The sequence below is a fragment of the Ursus maritimus genome, unplaced genomic scaffold, assembly GCF_017311325.1.
Source record: "Ursus maritimus isolate PB19 unplaced genomic scaffold, ASM1731132v1 scaffold_12, whole genome shotgun sequence".
Taxonomy (NCBI): domain Eukaryota; kingdom Metazoa; phylum Chordata; class Mammalia; order Carnivora; family Ursidae; genus Ursus; species Ursus maritimus.
This window is the reverse complement of record NW_024423564.1, coordinates 3,811,236-3,832,147: the sequence shown is the minus strand read 5'-3', so window position 1 is coordinate 3,832,147 and position 20,912 is coordinate 3,811,236. Positions and strand designations below refer to the sequence as shown.

Sequence of the window (20,912 nt, the reverse complement as noted above, 5' to 3'; positions counted from 1 at the left end):
GTCTAGCTCATTATGATCATTAACTTCATCTTATTAGTCATGACCATTACAAAATAGAATTACCACTTAAAATAAGATATTAGCTCAGGCCCCACCATCTTCCACCTCAGAAATGAAATGCTACTTTGCATTACATCAGCTATGGGATTCTCAGACCATCTAATTGTATCCCGCCCCTTTTTGCCAGGCCATCTCTAATTAAGCCACGCCCCCAGAGCGCCGTCTCCTTGGCCCCGCCCCCGGAGCCTCTGCTCCCAGGAGCCTCGCGTCCGCCCCGCCCACTCTTAGCCCGGGGCGGGAAGCACTAGATATAGCCACTGATTGGTTGACTGGGGCGCAGCTTGATGGCGTCGGGCTGGCTAGCCGCGGTCCCGGTGGTGGCCCCTGGGCGAAGGCCGCCTTTGTGAAGGGGCCTGTGGCCCGAGCTTGCTGTGGCCGCAGGGAGTGGAAATTGGAGGCACGAGCCTTCGCTACACTTCGCCATGAGTTTCCTGATAGACTCCAGCATCATGATTACCTCTCAGGTGAGCTATTGCCTCCCACCCCGGGACCCCAGCCCCGTGAATTGTCTTCTCGGGTTTCAGTGACGCCGGCTGGCCCAAGATCTCGCTGTCCTCGTCCACTGCCTGGACCTGCCTCATCGGTTCCCAGAGCTCGGGGAGAGTGTGGAATTGGCTGAGTCCGGTTCCCTCAGCCCTCATAGTGGGAAGGCGCCCTGCGGCCGTCGGCGCCCCCACCCAGCCTCTATCTTCACGCTCTGTCTTCCACTTTTGGAGAGAATCACGCGGCCTCGGTCTCAGAGCCGGTGCCGCGAGAAAAGAGCGATCCCCATAGCGCCCCGGAGCTTCTGGACTGTCAGTCTGACCCTTGGTTCGGGGAAGAGTGTAGTTCCGGGCGTGGAGTACGCAGCCTACCAATGGGAGCTGGCTCCTGGGGACACGTGAGGTCCTTGCTGGTTAGTTGTCAAATCCTGAATCCCCTTTCGCAGGAATTTGCCGTGGTTAGCTCAGAGACCTTAAAAGTACTGTAAGGTTTGGTTTGTGCACCAACACCTCATCCTTTAATCCTCCTTCTGCTGCCCACGCTCTTTGGATCTTTTTCTTGACCCACCTTTCTTACCCATTGGGCACCTTCATTCATTCGCACTGTCAGCAGACTTTAATGGACCATTGTATAAAAATTCCCAGGGTACAAACCTAAATAAACACTAATTCCTTGTTCTGTACAGCTATGTCTAGGAAGCCTCTTGCTTTTTAATTTAAATTAAATTAATTAACATATAGTGTATTATTAGTTTCAGAGGTAGAGTTTAATGATTCATCCTTGCATGTAACACCCGGTGTTTATCACAAGTGTCCTTCTTAATGCCCATCACCTAGTTACCTCCCCTCCCGCAACCCTCAGTTTGTTTCCTATAGTTAAAAGTCTCTTATGGTTTGTTTCTCTCTCTGATTTAGTCTTTATTTTTCCTACCCTTCCCCTATGATCCTGTTTTGTTTCTTAAAATTCCACATATGAATAAAATCATATGATAATTGTCTTTCTCTGACTTATTTTGCTTAGCATAATACCCTCTAGTTCCATCCAGGTCATTGCAAATGGTAAGATTTCATTTTTTATGGCTGAGTAATATTCCGTGTGTGTGTGTGTGTGTGTGTGTGTGTGTGTGTGTGTGTACCACATCTTCTTTATCTATTGGTCTGTCGATGGACATCTGGGTTCTTTCCATAGTTTGGCTATTGCGGACTTTGCTGCTATAAACATTGGGTGCATGTGCCACTTCGGATCACTTTGTTTGTATCTTTTGGGTAAATACCTAGTAGTGCCATTGCTGGGTGGTAGGGTGGAAGCCTCTTGCTTTTACCAGCTTTCATTTGTTCAGCTACTCTGTTTTCTTCATAGCATTTATCGTAGCACTGATATTTATGAATTTATTTTCTTTGAGGTCCTGTTTTGTCCAAGACTTATCTTCCCCCCCCCCTTTAAGTACAAGTACTAAACACAGTTACTTGCTGGCCAACTGTTAATATTTGTAGAAGCTCAGAATATCTAATTATTGATTTCCCCCTCATTTCCCCAGTAGTTTAGAGTATATTTCAAGTGGCAAATGACAGAAACAGTTCCTTTTGAAGGTTTTAACGAAACTAAATCTTTGATCCAGCTTTCATATTCCTTCATCCTAATGCTTCTATCTTTGGAACAGAGCACTGTTCATGTCTCTTGAAAAACTTTAATTACAACATTTTAGAAAATATGAAACAAGAAACACTCTAATAAGATAACTTTTAAAATTCACCATCCTTGGGGCACCTGGGTGCCGCAGTTGTTAAGCGTCTGCCTTTGGCTCAGGGCGTGATCCCAGCGCTCTGGGATCGAGGCCCGCGTCAGGCTTCTCCGCTGAGAGCCTGCTTCTTCCTCTCCCACTCCCCCTGCGTGTGTTCCCTCTCTCCCTGGCTGTGTCTCTCTCTCTCTGTCAAATAAATAAATAAAATCTTTTAAAAAATAAATAAATAAAAGTAAATAAATAAAATTTACCATCCTTTATATAGTTTTCATAATTGTTTTTATTGGCTGAATAATATTCAAATGTATTAACACACAAAAATCTGGACGCATAATTCTCTTGTTTTTCTAATTTTCTTAAGCTTTTCTAATTTTTCTAAGGCTGATTGCCCTTTGTGACAATTCAGGTTTGTTTTTAGCCCTACTACCAACTCAGAAAAAAATGACACTATTTCGGTTGCATTTTTTTTACTCAGTTCTTAAAAAAGAATGTGGATGAGGAAATTGGCATTGCATTGTAGTCTCTAAGATTTTTAACACAGATATAATAAGTTGAAGCAAGAAAGTGGCTTTCTGATTTTTTTACATTATATAAAACTTTAATTTTCACACATGCATTCACATGCATTATTAAATATTTAATGCTCTTTACAAATGAGGAACTAAGACCCAAAAATTCATTTGTGTGGACTGTTCTCTGACCATATATTTATGTGGCTACTTCATCATTATTTTGATATCAGTAAAAATATCACTTTAGAGAGGTTTGTCCTGACTCCCTACCCCCATCACAGTAGCACCCATTCCAGCCACCTTCAATCCCATTTTCCTGTTTTATTTTCTTCTTAGCCTCCATCACTATTATTTATGTCTGTTAGATGTAAACTCCAGGAGGTCCAGGTTATTCTTTCTTATTCTCTGCTGTATCCCGCAGCATCTAAATCAGTGGCTGTTAAACAGAAGCCTAGTATATATTAAGTAAATAGAGATGTAGTTACGTTAGAAATCCCTCTTCCTCATTTTTCCTGTTTTATGTGAACTGAAAGGTTTATTTTAAATGAAGTCTGTGGGGTGCCTGGCTGGCTGTCATAAAGCATGTGACTCTTGATTTCTTGTGAGTTTGAGCCCCACATGTGGTATAGAGATTACTTAAATAAAACTTTAAAAATCAAACAAATAAATAAACAAACAAACAAACAAATAAATAAATAAAATGAAGTCTGGGGGCACCTGGCTGGCTCAGTCAGTAGAGCATGCATCTCTTGATCTCGGGGTCATGAGTCTGAGCCCCGTGCTAGGCATGGAGCCTACTTAAATAAAATTAATTAAATAAATATTTCAGACTTCATTTTATTTATTTTTCTTGAAATAATCAGCTGTTTGTTCCATTCCCCTCATAATTTCTCTGAATCTTTATCACTGTCCTCAAAGCCCCCTTTTCCATGCTCATCTCTTAAACTCTAGCAGATGACCTTGCTATATGACCTTAGCAGATGACCCTACTGTATCAGTAAAAGTGAGGACAAAAGATAACAATCTCCTTCTACATCCTAGGTCTTCATCTAAGCATTTGTGTATGTCTACAACCATTCCCAGCTGCCTTCCTCCCATGTCAGAAAATAAAGTGCCCCTTACCCCTTCCTAAGGTCATCCTCTCTACCTGTGCCTTTGATCTTAGTGCAGCTTATTGTAAAGTGCTTAAAAGCACAAGCTTTGGAATCAGCCATACAGACCGCAGATTGGATCCTGATTTTGACAATTACTATAAATTAATTAACTTCTATAAACCGCAGCTTTCTCTGAAGTGAGGATAGTCACACATACTTTAGGGTTTTATGATTTATTGAGATTACAGTGCTAAGTACTTAGAGTTCCTAGGATATAGTAAATGGTCAATAAAGGTTAGTTGCTGCTAATCGTAGTAAATTATTAACATTGTCAATTCAGTTTCCCTGTAAGCATCTTTGTCACAAGTATTTTTGCCACATAACTAATTGGCCATAAGGCAATTTTATGTAAAAGATAAACTCATCAAAAATAAAATGGGACATTCATTTTTTTTTAAGATTTTATTTATTTATTTGACAGAGACAGCCAGCGAGAGAGGGAACACAAGCAGGGGGAGTGGGAGAGGAAGAAGCAGGCTCCTAGGAAGGAGCCTGATGTGGGGCTTGATCCCAGAACGCCGGGATCACGCCCTGAGCCGAAGGCAGACGCTTAACGACTGCGCCACCCAGGCGCCCCATAAAATGGGACATTCATTTAAAAGGACATAATGAAATGTGAAAAATGAATAACAAAATTAAAAAGACTTCATTGTGAAATACAAAACATTTGAATACATCCAAAATATGTAGTATAAATTCATGGCAATACTATGCAAATAAAATGATTTCATTTTGTGGATTGTACCTAAGCACTTGTCTTCAGTCTTTCATTCATAGCATTATACATTTTGTTTGTTTGCTCGTTGAGTTGTCTCCTCATTTGGTATCACATTTTTTTTCTTTTTTCCCTAAAATTTCTCCCTTCATTAAGAGAAGTATCATTTTCCAAATACTGGGATATATATTTGTAACTGATCTTTGCATTGTACTGTGAAAGCCTTCTACAATGTTGTTTGTTCTTGGTACATTGTCACATGCCCATTGATAGATGGATCAAACTTCTATGGTCAATGGGGGTACAAAACTGTGCCACTGTATAGACCATTATGAGGGCTAAGATTTATATAATATAAAAATGGAGGTACAGTATCAATGAAGAAATGAAATCAAACTGTCAACCAGCTATTTTTTCTTTTACAGCAAAATTGCATTATGGCAAATTAGTTATACAGCAAAAATACCAGACGTGATAGCTCCTCCTCTAGTGTCCCATCGGTCCCTTCTCACATGTGTTCACCCCCTCTTACTCAAGTATACTACGTTCTTCCCTTGGCCTATAAACTTTCCCTTTTCCCCACATCCTTCCCTAGGCTACTATCTAATATTTTCTCTGTTTCATTCTTTTTAAAACAATTTTTGTCTTGTTTTTTAATTGAAGTATAGTTAACTCACAAAGTTACATTAGTTTGAGGTGTACAAAATAGTACATGGTCATCCACAAGTCTTATGAGTTACCCTGTGCTCACCACTACTGTAGCTACCCTCTGTCACCATATAATGCTATTACAGCAACATTGGCTGTGTTCCCTAGGTTGTATCTTTATCCCCATGACGTTCATTCCATAACTGGAAGCCTGTATCTCCCATTCGCCTTCACCCATTCTGCCCATCCCCCCACTCCCTCCTCTCTGGCAACCGTCAGTTCTCTGCATGTATGTGTCTGTTTCTACTTTTTGTTTATTTGTTTTGTTTTTTAGATCCCGCATATAAGTGAAATCATGTTATTTATGTCTTTCTCGTCTGACTTAATTTCACTTAGCATAATACCCCCAGGTCCATCCATGTGGTCTCAGATGTCAAGATCTTATCCTTTTTTATGGCTGTATAATATTCCGTAGTGCATTTGCACATGTGTGTGTCTGTGTGTGTTTGTGTGTGTGTACATACACACCATATCTTCCTCATCCATTCTTCTATCTATGGATCCTTGTGTTGCTTCTGTATCTTGGCTTTTGCAGATACGCTGCAATAAACATAAGGGTGCACATATCTTTGCGAATTAGTGTTTTTGTTTTTAATTTTGTGAGAAACCTCCATACTGTTTTCTGCAGTGGCTACACCATTTTATATTCCCACCAACAGTGCCCACGGGTTCTTTTCCTCCACATCTTTGCCATCACTTGTTATTTCTTGTATTTTTAATAGTAGCCATTCTTCCAGGTATAAGGTGATAATCTCGTTGTGATTTTAATTTGCATTTCCCTGGTGATTAGTGATGTTGAGCATCTTTTCATGTGTCTGTTGGCCATCTGTATGTCTTCTTTGGAAAATTGTTCATTCAGTTCTTCTGCCCATTTTCAATTGGAATATTTGTCTTTTGGTTGTTGAGTTGTATAAATTCCTTATATATTTTGGGTATTAGCCCCTTATTAGATATATCATTTGCAAATACCTGCTCCCATTCAGTAGGCTGTCTTTTTGTTTTGTTGAGGGTTTCCTTAGCTGTGCAAAAGGTTTTTTTGGTATGGTCCGAATAGTTTTTGGTTTTTTGTTCTTTGTTTTAAGATTTTATTTATTAATTTTTAGAGAAAGAGCACAAGCGAGAGTGAGGGGAGGGGCAGAGGGAGAGAGAAAGAATCTCACGCCGACTCCATGCTGAGCACAGAGCCCAACACAGGGCTCGATTCCATGACCCTGAGATCATGACCTAAGCGGAAACCAAGATTCAGATGCTCAACTGACTGAGCCACCCAGGCACCCCCCCCCCCAATAGTTTATTTTTGCTTTTGTTTCCCTTGCCTGAAGAGACCTATCTAGATAAATGTTGCTAAGGCCAGTGTCAAAGAGATCACTCCTTGTGTTTTCTTCTAGGAGTTTTATAGTCTCAGGTCTCCAATTTAGGTCTTTAATCCATTTTGAGTTTATTTTTGTGTAGAGTGTAAGAAAGTGGTCCAGTTTCATTCTTTTGCATGTTGCTGTCCTGTTTTCCTAGCACTGTTTATTGAAGAGACTGGCTTTTCCCCACTGTATATTCTTGCCTCCTGTGTCATGGATTAATTGACCATGTAAACTAGGGTTTATTTCAGGGCTCTCTGTTCTGTTCCATTGATCTATATGTCTGTTTTGTACCAGTACCATACTGTTTACATTACTACAGCTCTGTAGTATATCTTGAAATCTAAGCATGTGATACCTCTAGCTTTATTCTTCTTTCTTAAGATTGCTTTGACTATTCAGAACTTGTGTAATTCCATACAAATTTTAGTATTATTCTAGTTTTGTGAAAAATGCTGTTGGTATTTCTCATTCTTGGCTGTCCCTAGGTTAATTTGTTCATTGTCTCTATTGACTTACCCTCTTCAACCTCAGCCCACCTGCGGTCTGGTTCCTGCCTCCATTTCAGTATTCACTGTTTTCCTTAAGGTTAGCAAATCCTTTGAACAATTTTCAGTCCTGGTTTTATTGCCCCTGTGCTTCAGTTAACATTCCTTCAAACTAGTCCCTTGATTTCAGGATACCACCCTCTCCTGGGTCTATTCTCTGTCCACTCCTCTGTCTCCTTCCTGCTCTGTTCTTCCCATTCCTACCCTCTGCTGTTTTCTTGCCATATTGCTCTTCTCGCTGTACATACTATTCCTGGGTGATCTCATGTACTTTGGCGGTTTCAACTCTTGGGTGTATCTGAGCTCTGCCTTCATCATCTCTTTTATGTTGACCTGATGGCCCTCAGGCACTTAGCACATCTAAAAGTGAACTCCTCTCCTAATCTCACAGCCTAGTCCCCAGACCTTTTCTTTATCCAATATTCTTTATATAAATTGGGTGGCCTCGTTCTTCGTTGTATATTCCAGACTAGTCAAGCTTGGTTCCTCCCTGCTACTTAACCTTCTAAGTACTCAAATCTGTTGCCTCCCCTCCAGCCACCGGTGTCTTAATTCAGGCCTTTATCATCTATCATCTGGACTGCTGCAGCAACCTCCTGTACGGTTTCTCTTTCTGCAGTGTTGTTTCCTTCAAATGCATCTTCTACATGGCCACCATAGCGCTCCATATAGAGCAAATTTGGCCGTGTCTTCTCCCTACTAAAATATGACTCATCACCTACAGACTGCAAGCTCCTTAGGGTGGCCTTCAGGCCTCTGAGTTGTTGGTTTCCTGCTCCTCCTCTCTAAGCCTCATTTTTAACCACTTCCTTCTCGAAATTTTAGCTTCCAGCAGTACCAAACCATGTGTCGTGTATACCCATGTATATTCCCAGCATACTCCCACGTAGATGCCATGCAGTTTCTTAGTTCTGTGCCTATACTTATGTTCTTTGCTACCTGGAAAGAAAGCCAGGTCTTCCTACCCCATCAGCTGTCTTTTACCTACCTACTGCTTTTTCATCCTTGAAGAGGGTAGTTCTTTAATAGTTTAGCAGTGGTAGAAACCTCTGAGTGTGTAATAAATACCTTAGAGCCTCTCTCTAGAAAAATACAAATATTCTCCAAATTTGCACATGATATAAGATTGTAACCCGAAATTAAAAACTCCTTCAGCTAAGGTATTATATTTTCCAGAAAATCCATCCTAACTCTCTATATATCTTTTTGCTCTCCCTTTTCCCATATTCTTTTATATGATGTATATATTTTTATCATTGCATGTCCCATGTGACATTATAATTATTTAGTGTCTTCATTACTATACTTCAAATTCCTTGAGGGTGGTGACTATCTTACTCATCTTTGTATCCCCAGCGCTTAGCATAGCATATATCAGTTATCACCAAAAAATTGAGGTTGAGTGTTCGTAAGAACAAACCATCTTTCACTGTGGACCGTTTACGTATTCAGCAAACATTAATGGAAAGCCTGCCATCTGCCAGGCATTGTGCAGGGTGCTGGGAATACAGATTAACATTAAAATATCCTTGTCCTCACAGAGCTTACAATCTTATGTCTAAGAAAGTGTGTTTAAATTAGACATTACAAAACTGTGTGGCAAGTGCTTTGGAAATACAGGATAGAATAGGATTCTATAAAAAGATCAACATATCTTTGAGACTCGGTCAGAGAAGGCCTTCCCGAGGTAGTAATAATCAAGTTAAGACCTGTAGGCACTGCAGAGAAGTTCCTGTCAGAGGACAATGTCCGTAGAGGTCTTGATATGAAAGAAAGAATATTGTACCTAAAGAACCATAGGCAGTTCCGTGTGGCTGAAAATATGAGTTTGGTGGGCAGGAGGGATGCAACAAGAGCCTGGAGGAGTCTTCTAAACCATGCTCAAGAGTTTACGCTTCCTTCTAAAGTTCGTGGGAAGGCATAAAAGAATTTGATTCTTAAAGTTCCTAACTAATAGAAGAAAAGAGGAGTTATGGGTCACCTGGTTGCTAAGTTGGCAGAGCATCTCCAGGTGGTGAGTTTGAGCCCCACGAAGGGTGTAGAGGTTACTTTAAAAATAAAACGAAACTGTTTAAAACAAAAAAGAAGAAAAGAGGAGTGTGTCAGAATGTGTGCATATGTGTATATAGAGAAGGTTCTGCTCACCAGTAAAAAACAACCAGCTTTTAGAACACTGAACAGTGTGTCATGTGGCTGCTATCTGATGCCAACTTGAACCAAAACTGACAAAGTGGGATCCTGCAATCTCTTGGCTCTACACTGAGATGGAAACCACTTTATATAGATGAGGCAGGATTATGGAGAAGCTAAGAAAGCTCCATGAAAGGAAATACGTTTAAAAATCAGTTTTTCTACCACTTTCCTTTTTCTTTTTTTTTTTTTTTTTTAAGTTTTAACTCCTCTCCCATAACGTTTTGTTTTTTTAAATACTTGCAAACAGGGATCTAACATAAGCAAGTTTCACTGGCTCCTTTTCTGTTTGCTAGCTTCTCTGGCTAAAATGATAATCATAAGATTGCAGGAAAAAATATATACTTTCATTTTTGCCTAACATAAACAATGTTCTAAGACATGGATAATTTCAAAAATTGAAGAGCATTTTGTCATCTTCTCCCAGTGTTATGGACTTTAATAAGTAGATCTTATATAAGTGGATCTTGTCTTTAATCTCTGAAATAAGTTAATTGTCTGGTTAGAAGACCTTTTATCTTAAAATAGTCTGTATTGGGCATTTCTCAGAAGATTATATATATTGACATTTGATCTTCTTTCTCCTCCAGATACTTTTCTTTGGATTTGGCTGGCTTTTCTTCATGCGCCAACTGTTTAAGGACTATGAGGTAAGAAGAGATCATTTTGGTTATACTGCTACTGTATGAATCTAGATTGTTTTAAAATGGGCAAGAATGGGGTGGCTCATTCCACTGAGCATCCCACTCTTGGTTTCAGCTCAGGTCATGATCTCAGGGTCAGGAAATCAAGCCCCCTGTTGGGCTCCACACTATGCATGGAGTCTGCTTGAGATTCTCCCTCTCCCTCTGCCCCTCTCCTCTCTTGTGCAAGCGTGTTCTCTCTCTCTCTAAAATAAGTAGATCTTTAAAAATAAAAATAGGGGCGCCTGGGTAGCGCAGTCGTTAAGCGTCTGCCTTCGGCTCAGGGCGTGATCCCAGTGTTCCGGGATGGAGTCCCACATCGGGCTCCTCCGCTGGGAGCCTGCTTCTTCCTCTCCCACTCCCCTGCTGTGTTCCTTCACCAGCTTCTTCCTCTCCCACTCCCCTGCTGTGTTCCTTCTCTCGCTGGCTGTCTCTCTGTCACATAAATAAATAAAATCTTTAAAATAAATAAATAAATAAAGTAAATAAATAAATAAAATGGATAAGAAAAATGCCTCTGTTCAAGAAAGGTCATGTTTACTTCCAAGATAGGAAGTTTTAGCCAAATGAGTACTATATAATTCTTAAATTGGAGAATACGATTAGGCTTCATTGTTTAAAAAAAAAAAAAAAGCAATCCTATAGCCCAGGAGCAAAACCGGCAAGCCTTAGTAATATCAGTATATAGAACAACAGCAGACAGTTATTTTTTGGAAGAGAATTTAATATACAGTGTGTCATAAATGTTCCCATTCGTTCGGGTATCAGACCATCAGTGTTAATGACCTAAGTCATCCTAAGTTAATATCAAAATCTTAAGGCTGATCTGGTTCCTAAGCCGTGAGTTTGTAGAAACACCAGCCTAGACTGGACATTTCCTTATTAATCCTCATTTAGTGATAAGCTCAATGATTGTGGGCTACTTTTAGATCATTTCTAAGATGTTCACCATTAAACCTCGCCAAGGAGTTTGGTTTGTTGTCTGAAAGAGCCCAGGATTCTAGAGATTCTGCTCTGCTCGATACTTTAAGCCCTCCCAGGGGAGGTTCCAGAATTGGTCCAAGGTCCGCAGAGTGTTGAAGAAACCCTTTTAGCACTAACCTATATACATGTGTAAATCTATCCTTTTTATGTCAGTGCATCAGGAATTCTAAGTGCTACTTCTCACCCTGGCACTTCTTCTTGTGCTTTAATTGTCCATCCACAAGAGGGTGATGGTAATAGTGCCCCATGATTTAGAAATACTACCTACTTACATATATTTCTTTAGTTCCCGGCAGTATGCTATTATGGCCCTGTTTCCAATGACTTGAGAATTTTTTCATTGAGTTTTCTGACTTGTGACCAGATTATTAATTCAGTATTTCATGCAAGGAAATGACTTGTATTCTCTATTTGACTTTTAATAGGTACGTCAGTATGTGGTACAGGTGATCTTCTCTGTGACTTTCGCATTCTCTTGCACCATGTTTGAGCTCATCATCTTTGAAATCTTAAAAGTATTGAACAGCAGGTGAGTGATACTAATTAGCTCTTCTCATGAAGAGAACTGTGGGTCAGGTGGAAGACTTACCTGAATTCCGTAGCTGAAAAAACCCACCATGTGGTTAGTTTAGTTTCAGTAACTGTAAAAATCACAGCAAATAGGGGTCCCAATCACCTAGTAACTGGTTTGACACAGATTGTGAAATAAGGAGGAAAAAAAAAAAAAAAGTCTGACCATTAGCTCTGAAGAGCTAATTGAGAATGAGGCTGTGAGAGCCTAGGCCCCAGGCTTCACTCCTAGAAGTTAATTTTTCTCAGGCTACTCTTTGAATCCTGCTAATGACCCTTCATATTGTTGTGCTAATGAAAAAAATCTCTACCTGAAAAGATCGGAATTCCTCTTAGTTAGTTATGTATGGGCTTCTCTGAAGTCTCAGCTCCAGCTTTTACTAACTTAGGTTACCTTTGTTGATTTCACAGGTACGGTGAAGTCTGATTGAACTTAGTAGTCTTTTAAAGCATTTTTAAAAAGCAACTCCTATTCCCCTCCAAATAACAGACCTGTTTATTAGACAGCCTGTCCAAAATATTTCTAGCTTGTTAAACTGCAAGCTTGAGTTGTTTTAGACCATTGTTTGTGTGTAGAGTACATCAGCTCTTCTATGTTGACTTTTGTAGTTTTTATCACTGCGTGGAAAAATCTTTTAATAAAGTGGCATTTGACTCTGTAATCAGGAATCAGTGCTGAGCTAAGCTATATAATTTGTTTCAGACTCCTGATACTTGAGACTTACAGAGAGACAGTATTCTAAGATTCCCTTGAGAATCAGAGTTGATAATTAGTCTCTTGATAAATTAAGAATTTGTAGTATGATAAAACAAGAGTATGTCCTGACTCTTATTTTAACTAGTTCTTTAATAATCCAAACCTTTTTTGGATGAGCAGGATATAGATCCTATGACTATCAAGAAGAGACAAGTGTTCTTTTACTTGCTAATTACAAATAATAAATCACAACCAGGAACTTTCACTGCTCTCTAACCAGAGGTCAGCAAGTCATTCTGTGAAGGGCCAGATAATAAACATTTTAGGCTTTGTAGGTAAAAGGTTTCCATCACAACTACTCAGCTGTGCTGTTATAGAGTGAAAGCAGCCATAGGCAATGTATAAACAAATGGGTGTGGCTGTGTTCCAATAAAATGTCACTTATAAAAGCAGGTGTCAAAAAAATAATTAAAAAAAAAACAATACAAGCAGGTGTCTGGCAGGCCATAGTTTGCCGTCCTCTAATCTAAGTATCAAAAGAAAAGACTATGGCTCAAATATTCTATAACCAAAATTATTTTTGATAGATGGTGTCCCCACCTTTTAACTCATTTATAATTAATCCATAGAATAAGACACATCACCCAGTTACTGTGATATATATTTCTTAAATAGTTTATCTTAAAGAATATAGGAAGTTGCATTGCTAAAATCTGGTTGTTCTTTGGGTGCTTTTTGGGGGGTTGGGTTTGTATAGACTGAGACATGTTCAGTTACACCTATTCCTTTCATACTAACATTTGGCCCTACGATGTAACAGAAATATGGGCCTTGATCATGCATTATTTTGGTGCATTGACTTCATTCAGAATAGTTTTCAAAGAAGAATCTTGGCCCTAACAAAGAGTATTCTTTTGACACCTCTGAGCAGAAGTGGTGTGGCCTCCTATTCAAATATATAATCTTGTTAGGATCCTTAATTTTCTCAAGAGAATGTCATTTACTCTCAGCTCAGAAAAAAAGTTAAAATACATGTTCACTTTTAATTGGCAATATGGGTCACACTTGTCATTTCAAACCCACCGCCTCCCAATATCTTTTAGAAACTTAGCTGAAATACTAAGTACAGTTGCCCAGAGAATGTGCAGCTTATTTGTTTCTTTAGGTGCTCTAAAGTGGATTAATCCAGAAGAGTAAAAAGCTGTCAATAGATCTAGACTGAATGGTATTGGCTTTTGGTAGCATAGCTTTTAATGAATAGCTCTTTGTTTTATGATGCCTGCTGCCTGTATTGGGGGGGAAACGGACCACCCTCTGAAACTCATCCTGATGTTTCTCTTGAAAGGATGTTGTTGAATACTTTAATTGCCTTCACATTTTCTTCTTTAAGAAATCTTTGGAGAAATTTCATTCTTGGTAATAATTCAGTAATAATAAATCAGTAATAATTATACTTCCTTGAAGCAATTGGTTTTCCTATAACACTGTCACTTATTGAACTGATCAAATTTTCTATTTCACATCGACCATTAGAAACTTCAAGCTAAATTTATGATTCACTGATAATCAAGTTTCTAGAACTCTGTGGTGGGTATTTTCATAATAGTCATCAGACCTGGCCTACTTTTATACCTATCTTTCCCATGTTTTTCCTTTCTTTTCCTACTTTCTTACAGTTTATTTCATCATCCTTTATTTCATATATCCTCATAAGCCACTTAACCATTTAACTTTTTGAAACAAGGCCCAAGTATAAGTTTAAACAAAAGACACTATCAAGAAAGTGAACAGATTCCCCAAGAATGGGAAAAAAATTTTGTAAATTACTTACCTGATAAGAGACATCTATCTAGTATATATAAAGAACTCTTAATAGTTCAATAATAAAAAGCCAACACATTGAAAAATGAGTAAAGGATCTGACTAGGCATTCCTCCAAATAAGATACGGATGGCCAGTAAGCACATGAAAAGATGCTTAGCATCATCAGCCATTTGCAGGGAAATAGCAGTCAAAACCATGATGAGACACCACTTGATATCCCTCAGGAAGGTTGTAATCAAAAAGACAGTAACAAGTGTGGGCAAGGCTGTGGAGAATTTGGAACCCCCCTGTACTACTGGGGAGAATGTAAAACGATGCAGCCACTCTGGAAATAGTGGCAGTCCTCAAAAAATTGAATAGTTATCATGTGACCCAGCAGTTCCACTCCTGGGTACATACCTAAAGAGAAATGAAATATGTCCACACAAAAGTTTGTACCCAAATGTTCATGCATCACTGTTTATAATAGCTTAAAAGTGAAACAATCCAAATATCCAGCAACTAATGAATGGATAAACAAAATCTATATCCATATCCATACAATTGAATGAATATTATTTAGCCATAAATAGGAATGAATTGCCTTGAAAACATGCTAAGTGAAAGAAACCAGACATAAGGTAACATGTAATGTCCAGAATAGGCAAATCCGTAGAGACAGGAAGTAGATTGTTTCCCAGGGCTGGGGCAATTAGGAGAGAAGAAGAGTTAATGGGAACAGTTCCACTATGGAGTGATGAAGTGTTCTAAAATGTATTGTGCAGATGGTTGCACAACTTTTTGAATATACTAAAACCATTGAACTGTACACCTTAAATGGGTGAATTATACCTCAGTAAAATTGTAATTAAAAAAAAAAAGTCCACGGTCAGGGGTTGGGCAAAATGGGTGAAAGGGAGTGGGAGATACAGGCTTCTAGTTATGGAATGCCTAAGTCATGGGAATAAAAGGCATAGCATCAAAAAAAAGTCCTAAAAATATTTTAATCAATTCATAAAATACAGTTTATAAGCAGTAATAAAAGTAGTCATGCAAATCAAATGTTTATATTGAAGATGCAAAAGAAATATTTAAGTCTTTATAGCACATTTACTATTTATAGCAATTACTATTAACATTTATTTTCTTTTAATGATGAGACTCGCAGTGGTAAATGAAACAATAGTCATTTTCTACCAGTAATAGTATATGTTGATATGTTATTATACACTGCCTATGAATATAACTAGAGCATTAACATTCTCATTTGAATAAGTAAAATTCTTAGGAAGTTAGGATGTTCATATATACTTTTCAGAACTCTATAATATATTCTTTAACCTCTGTAAAGAAGCAGGCAGTAACAGCCTACTTGACTAATTGGATGGGATATATTTGGTATTGAGTTCAAAGAGTAAAATTTAGAAGACTAAAGAGAATGAAAGTTGCTGCCTTCTTCCCCTCCTAGTGATGTTCTTTGATATTTATTTCAGTTCCCGTTATTTTCACTGGAAAATGAACCTGTGTGTAATCCTTCTAATCCTGGTTTTCATGGTGCCTTTTTACATTGGCTATTTTATTGTGAGCAACATCCGACTATGTGAGTATTTGTAAACGTGAGTATTTTACCCTCTCATGTCAGCACATAGATTGAGATGAGGATTTGTGAGGCTTGAGGCTGGAGAGCTTCATTTCTATGTGACATTCAGTAGCAACTGTTGTTTGGGGATGCGTCACACACAGCATCTTAAAACGTGTGGCACAAAATCAATGTTGAATGATTAGGTAATTTGTGCTGCTACAGCTGTATTTCTTTTTGTACTGTAATATCTCCCTTAACTCAACCCACATCTTAAATTCAGCCAAATTCCTCTTACGGTGATTAGGATGCTTTCTCTAAAAACTGTATCATTCCATCACTCATTTGCCTGGTGAACAACCCAGCCCAATACTGGTATGATTCCCTATCTGTAAGTAGAGCAAGCTCTTTAATATAGCTCTGTTTAACCTTACAGTCTTTCTCTTCCTTCCTAGTGCATAAACAGCGTCTGCTCTTCTCCTGTCTCCTGTGGTTGACCTTCATGTACTTCTTCTGGAAACTAGGAGATCCGTTCCCCATTCTCAGCCCAAAACATGGTAAGTGTGTATGTGGTGGCGAGGGGGAAATAATTGTTTATCATTTTCTAATTTTGAAAAACAACTATTTTAAAACTTCTGATTGTGGGAAATATAGCAAGTTATTTCTGTAAAAACAGTCTGGTTTTAAACTGAATTTCCTTTCATCCTAGGAAATACCAAATACTGGCTTTGGAAACTACTTCTATGCTTTTAGAGCAAGAGTTTTTGACCTTAGGTTAGTGAATGAACTTCAAGAGAGTAAGGGGTGGGGAACATTGTCTTTAAATTTAAAATTCCTGATATTGTATGCAGAATTATGGGGCAATATTTGTATGTATATTTGGAGCTAAAGTATCCACAGGCTTTTATTAGATTCCCAAAGGGGTCAATGACCCAAAAGATAAATGACCACTGCTCAAGTAATGATAAATATTGTCTTTAGGGAGTGTATGTATTTTAGGAAAGAGCAGTGACATAAAACAGCCAAAATTAATAGTTAAAGAAAAGCTTTCTAGGAATCAGTGTCTCTCCTTACACAAAAAAGTTCATTTTATTTTATTTTTTTATAATAATATTTTTTTATTATATTATGTTAGTCACCATACAGTACATCTCTAGAAAAAAATTCATTTTAAATACAAGAGCAGAGGCGCCTGGCCGGCTCAGTTGGTAGAGCATGCAACTCTTGATCTTGGGGTAATGAGTTCGAGCCCCACGTTGGGTATAGAGATTACATAAATAAATAAAAACTTAACAAAATCTTTTAATACAAGAGCAGATCATAGAGCCCTAATTTCTGTGCTAAAAACCATGAACAATGATCTGTCAGCTAAAAGTCCTTCCAGAACTACTTCAGAAATATATATGTGAATATATATATATATATGCCACCTGTAATGAATATATTGGCACTTTGATACCGGAGGTTTAAAAAAAAATACACATCTATTCATTTCACTGTCCTGCTGTATCAGGATTCTTATAGCAGAAAACAGAATCTACTCTAATTTAAAGCAGAAAGTGATTTATTTTAGGGTATTAGGGAGTTTATAGAATTTTTAGGGAAGCAAGATGTCAAACTTTTTTTTTTTTAATTAATGATTTTTTATTATATTATGTTAGTCACCATACAGTACATCCCCGGTTTCTGATGTAAAGCTCGATGATTCATTAGTTGCGTATAACACCCAGTGCACCATGCAATACGTGCCCTCCTTACTACCCATCACCGGTCTATCCCATTCCCCCACCCCCCTCCCCTCTGAGGCCCCCAGTTTGTTTCTCATAGTCCATAGTCTCTCATGTTTCATTCCCCCTTCTGATTACCCCCCCTTTCTTTATCCCTTTCTTCCCCTACCGATCTTCCTAGTTCTTATGTTCCATAGATGAGAGAGATCATATGATAGTTGTCTTTCTCTGCTTGACTTATTTCACTTAGCATTATCTCCTCCAGTGCCGTCCATGTTGCAGCAAATGTTGAGAATTCGTTCTTTCTGATAGCTGAGTAATATTCCATTGTATATATGGACCACAACTTCTTAATCCAGTCATCTGTTGAAAGGCATCTCGGCTCCTTCCACGATTTAGCTATTGTGGACATTGCTGCTATGAACATTGGGGTGCATATGGCCCTTCTCTTCACTACGTCTGTATCTTTGGGGTAGCAAGATGTCAAACTTAAATGCTGCAGAGTGAAGGGTAACATTCAGTCATGCCACAGTAGTCAACTGGAGAAAACCCCACTGAAGTTGTCACTGCCACTGGGGACCTATGACATCAGGGATCAGATAGTAGGACTACTTCAGTGACCGCAGTCCCAAGTGCTGTCCACACTCCCATGTTATTCACTTCTGTATTTGAGGTATCACATGGGCATGTGAATCTGTACAACCTAGGTACATTCAGAACCTTAGTTTCAAGGAAATCTGGGAAAGAATATTTGGCTTTCCAGATTCTGTAATACAAGAAGACATGCTAGAAAGGTATTAGAATGAATGTTGAGTAGATCAGTGTCTAGAATCTACCATGAATCCATCTGTGTCTACTCCTTGCCTGTAGCAGGGATCTGGAAGAAAGAAGTTATGAGATTATGCTGCAGGAGGATCAGAGAAATTGCATGGTTTTAAAAAGCATATGCAGGGGCATCTGGGTGGCTCAGTCGGTTAAGTGTCTGCCTTCAGCTCAGATCAGGGTCCTGGCATCGAGCCCTGGGATCGGGCTCTCCCACTGCCCCCCACTCCCTCCCCTGCTTGTTCACATGGTCACTCTCTCTCATATAAATAAATAAAATCTTTAAAAAAAATAAATAACATATGCAATATCCTAACTATTTTTAAATTAGAAATAGCTACTTGGAAATTTCAGATAACATTTAAGAAGGTCAAAAAAGTTAAACACTAGGCTACCAAAAACATTCAAACTCTTAACATGACGTACAAGACCTTCCGTGGCCTGACTACTCTCTTTCTCTGTGTCCGTCCTCCAGTCCTACTGAATTACTTAAAGTTTCTAGAACTGTTCTGTCAGTCAGGACATTCCTTCACCTCTTGTTTATTTAGAAAATGCCAATTCTTGCAATATTCAACTCATCAATTCCAGATTTTTCTGGCCATCATTAGAAGATATTAATTGATCTCACCTCAGTGTACTTATATCACCTATAACTATTATAATGACTTGTTACCTTTTCTGACTTCATGAACTCACAAGCTCCCTGAGGACCCTGGGGTCAAAAACTATATCTTACTTGTCTTTCTATTCCCAGTGTCTAGCCTGGAACCTAGCACATAAATGTTTAATGCATGTTTATTGAATCAGTGAATTAAAAAAAACAATTTTGGTCTCTCCAAGGTAGTAGATGAGTTTAAGAATGTAACAGTCTGGATAGGAATTTAAGATTTGCTTATGTGAGTAGCATGCACATGTCCGTAGGGGGAAAGATTTGGAGTATAGAGGCCCTGACAATATAGCTCTCATGTAAACTTTCAGATAAGCCCAAGAGAGACAAATTCGTGATATCAGAAATGAGGGAACAAGAATTATAAAAAGACCCCAAGGCTGCTTACAGTGGTAGCACAAGCTGACATGCACCCCAAAGACAAGACTCTGATGTCTGTCTCCAGCTTTCTCCTTGTAAGCAGTCAGTTCACATGACCCGTGTAGCCAGACCGTGCCTGGGGGAAGATGAAGACCATCAAATCTTTTGTATCTTCGTCCTTTTTTCAAAATTCTGTGGAGATATCCTAAAGAAGACACTGGAGGGAAGAGCTAGGGAAATAGTTTCAGTTTTAGTCTTCCTTTGTGCTCCAGAAAATAAGCATTTTGGTTTTATGTTTGATGCCTAATTCATGTGACTAAGAGAAGTAAGTAGGAAGAAAAGTTTAGGCAATGGACAAGAAGCAGCCAGGCTTACCCTGCCATCTTAGAGCTTTTCTAGGACTGCCTCAATAACCAGTATGATTTATTACCGTGGAGACCACAAAAAGACTATAAGACCCAATCTTTATCTATAATAAAAAGATGTCTGTGAAAGTACTCCTTGTGCAGTGCCTGAACCAAGGAAAGTTAGAAGGCATTCCATAGTGGGAAAGAGTAAGGGAGGCTAAGAAAGTATATGAAGTGTGACCAAAAAATAATAAAACTTAAAGTGTATGAAGCTAGAAGGAATCTGTGTAGCAAATGGCAACAGTGAGATGGTCTTCTGCCTGCCACTTCATCCATCTGACTTTCCACTTACTAGCCAGAAAACAAGTAAAGGTCATTAACTTCATTGAAATGCTAGGATAACGTAGATAATATCTTCAAAGTACTTTAGACCGGGGAAAGATATTTAATAAAGGGACACCACCTTAAAGGGAATAAAAGTAGAGGGGACATTTTTCTGGTTTTTTATATTTAATAACCTGTATTAATCTCTTGGATTTTGTTGTTGTTGTTACTGGATAATTATATATCTACAGTCAATAAACACTTGCTGAACACCTTCCATGTGCCAGGCAGATCAATAAGATATGATTCCTTTCTAGAAAGAGGATGTAAAGAGGTTTGTGGGAAGTAGAATGAGCAGAATTTGGATGACGATTTAGTCATTCACATAACATTCCACAAATACTTTTTGAACACCTAGTTTTATTTTACATGCTGGAGATCCAACCATGAACGAAACAAACTTGGTTTCTGCCCTCCTGAAACTTACCCTCCACCAGGAAGGACTGAACAGTAAATATATAAACAAATAATTGCCAGTTGTGATCATTATCAAGGAGCAAACAGGTTACTGTGATAGACAACAGTGCAGATAAGGATGCCAAATTCGATGCGAATGGTTAGAGTCAGCTTTTATGAGGAGGTTTAAATACTGAGATTTAAAGGACAAGACCAAAGGCACAAGAGACATTATGTAAAGCCCTGAGGTATAAAAGACTGCTATATTCAAGGGGGAGCGAAAGACAGAATGGAGACTAGAGGTATAGATTTTTCTATTTTGGTGACTAGATAGTTGATGATGCCATTTTCTAGGATGGGCAATGCAGGAGAAGGTAGATAATTCAAACTCGGGATACGTTGAATTTGAGTTGCCTGTGCACATCCAAGT

The 20,912-nt window shown here is 38.7% G+C and overlaps 1 protein-coding gene across 3 annotated transcripts in view; it reads left to right on the top strand.

Moving 5' to 3' along the window:
- Window positions 1-313: 313 nt before the first annotated feature.
- GPR89A (G protein-coupled receptor 89A) overlaps window positions 314-20,912 on the top strand; it is a 56,703-nt gene continuing 36,104 nt past the window's right edge. For all 3 annotated transcript variants that reach the window (XM_008707743.2, XM_008707744.2, XM_008707742.2), the window contains exons 1-5: window positions 314-524; window positions 10,054-10,113; window positions 11,556-11,659; window positions 15,694-15,800; window positions 16,235-16,336. In XM_008707743.2, coding sequence (XP_008705965.1) covers window positions 483-524; window positions 10,054-10,113; window positions 11,556-11,659; window positions 15,694-15,800; window positions 16,235-16,336 — 415 coding nt within the window. In that variant the 5' untranslated portion in view covers window positions 314-482. The remainder of the gene's footprint in view (window positions 525-10,053; window positions 10,114-11,555; window positions 11,660-15,693; window positions 15,801-16,234; window positions 16,337-20,912) is intronic.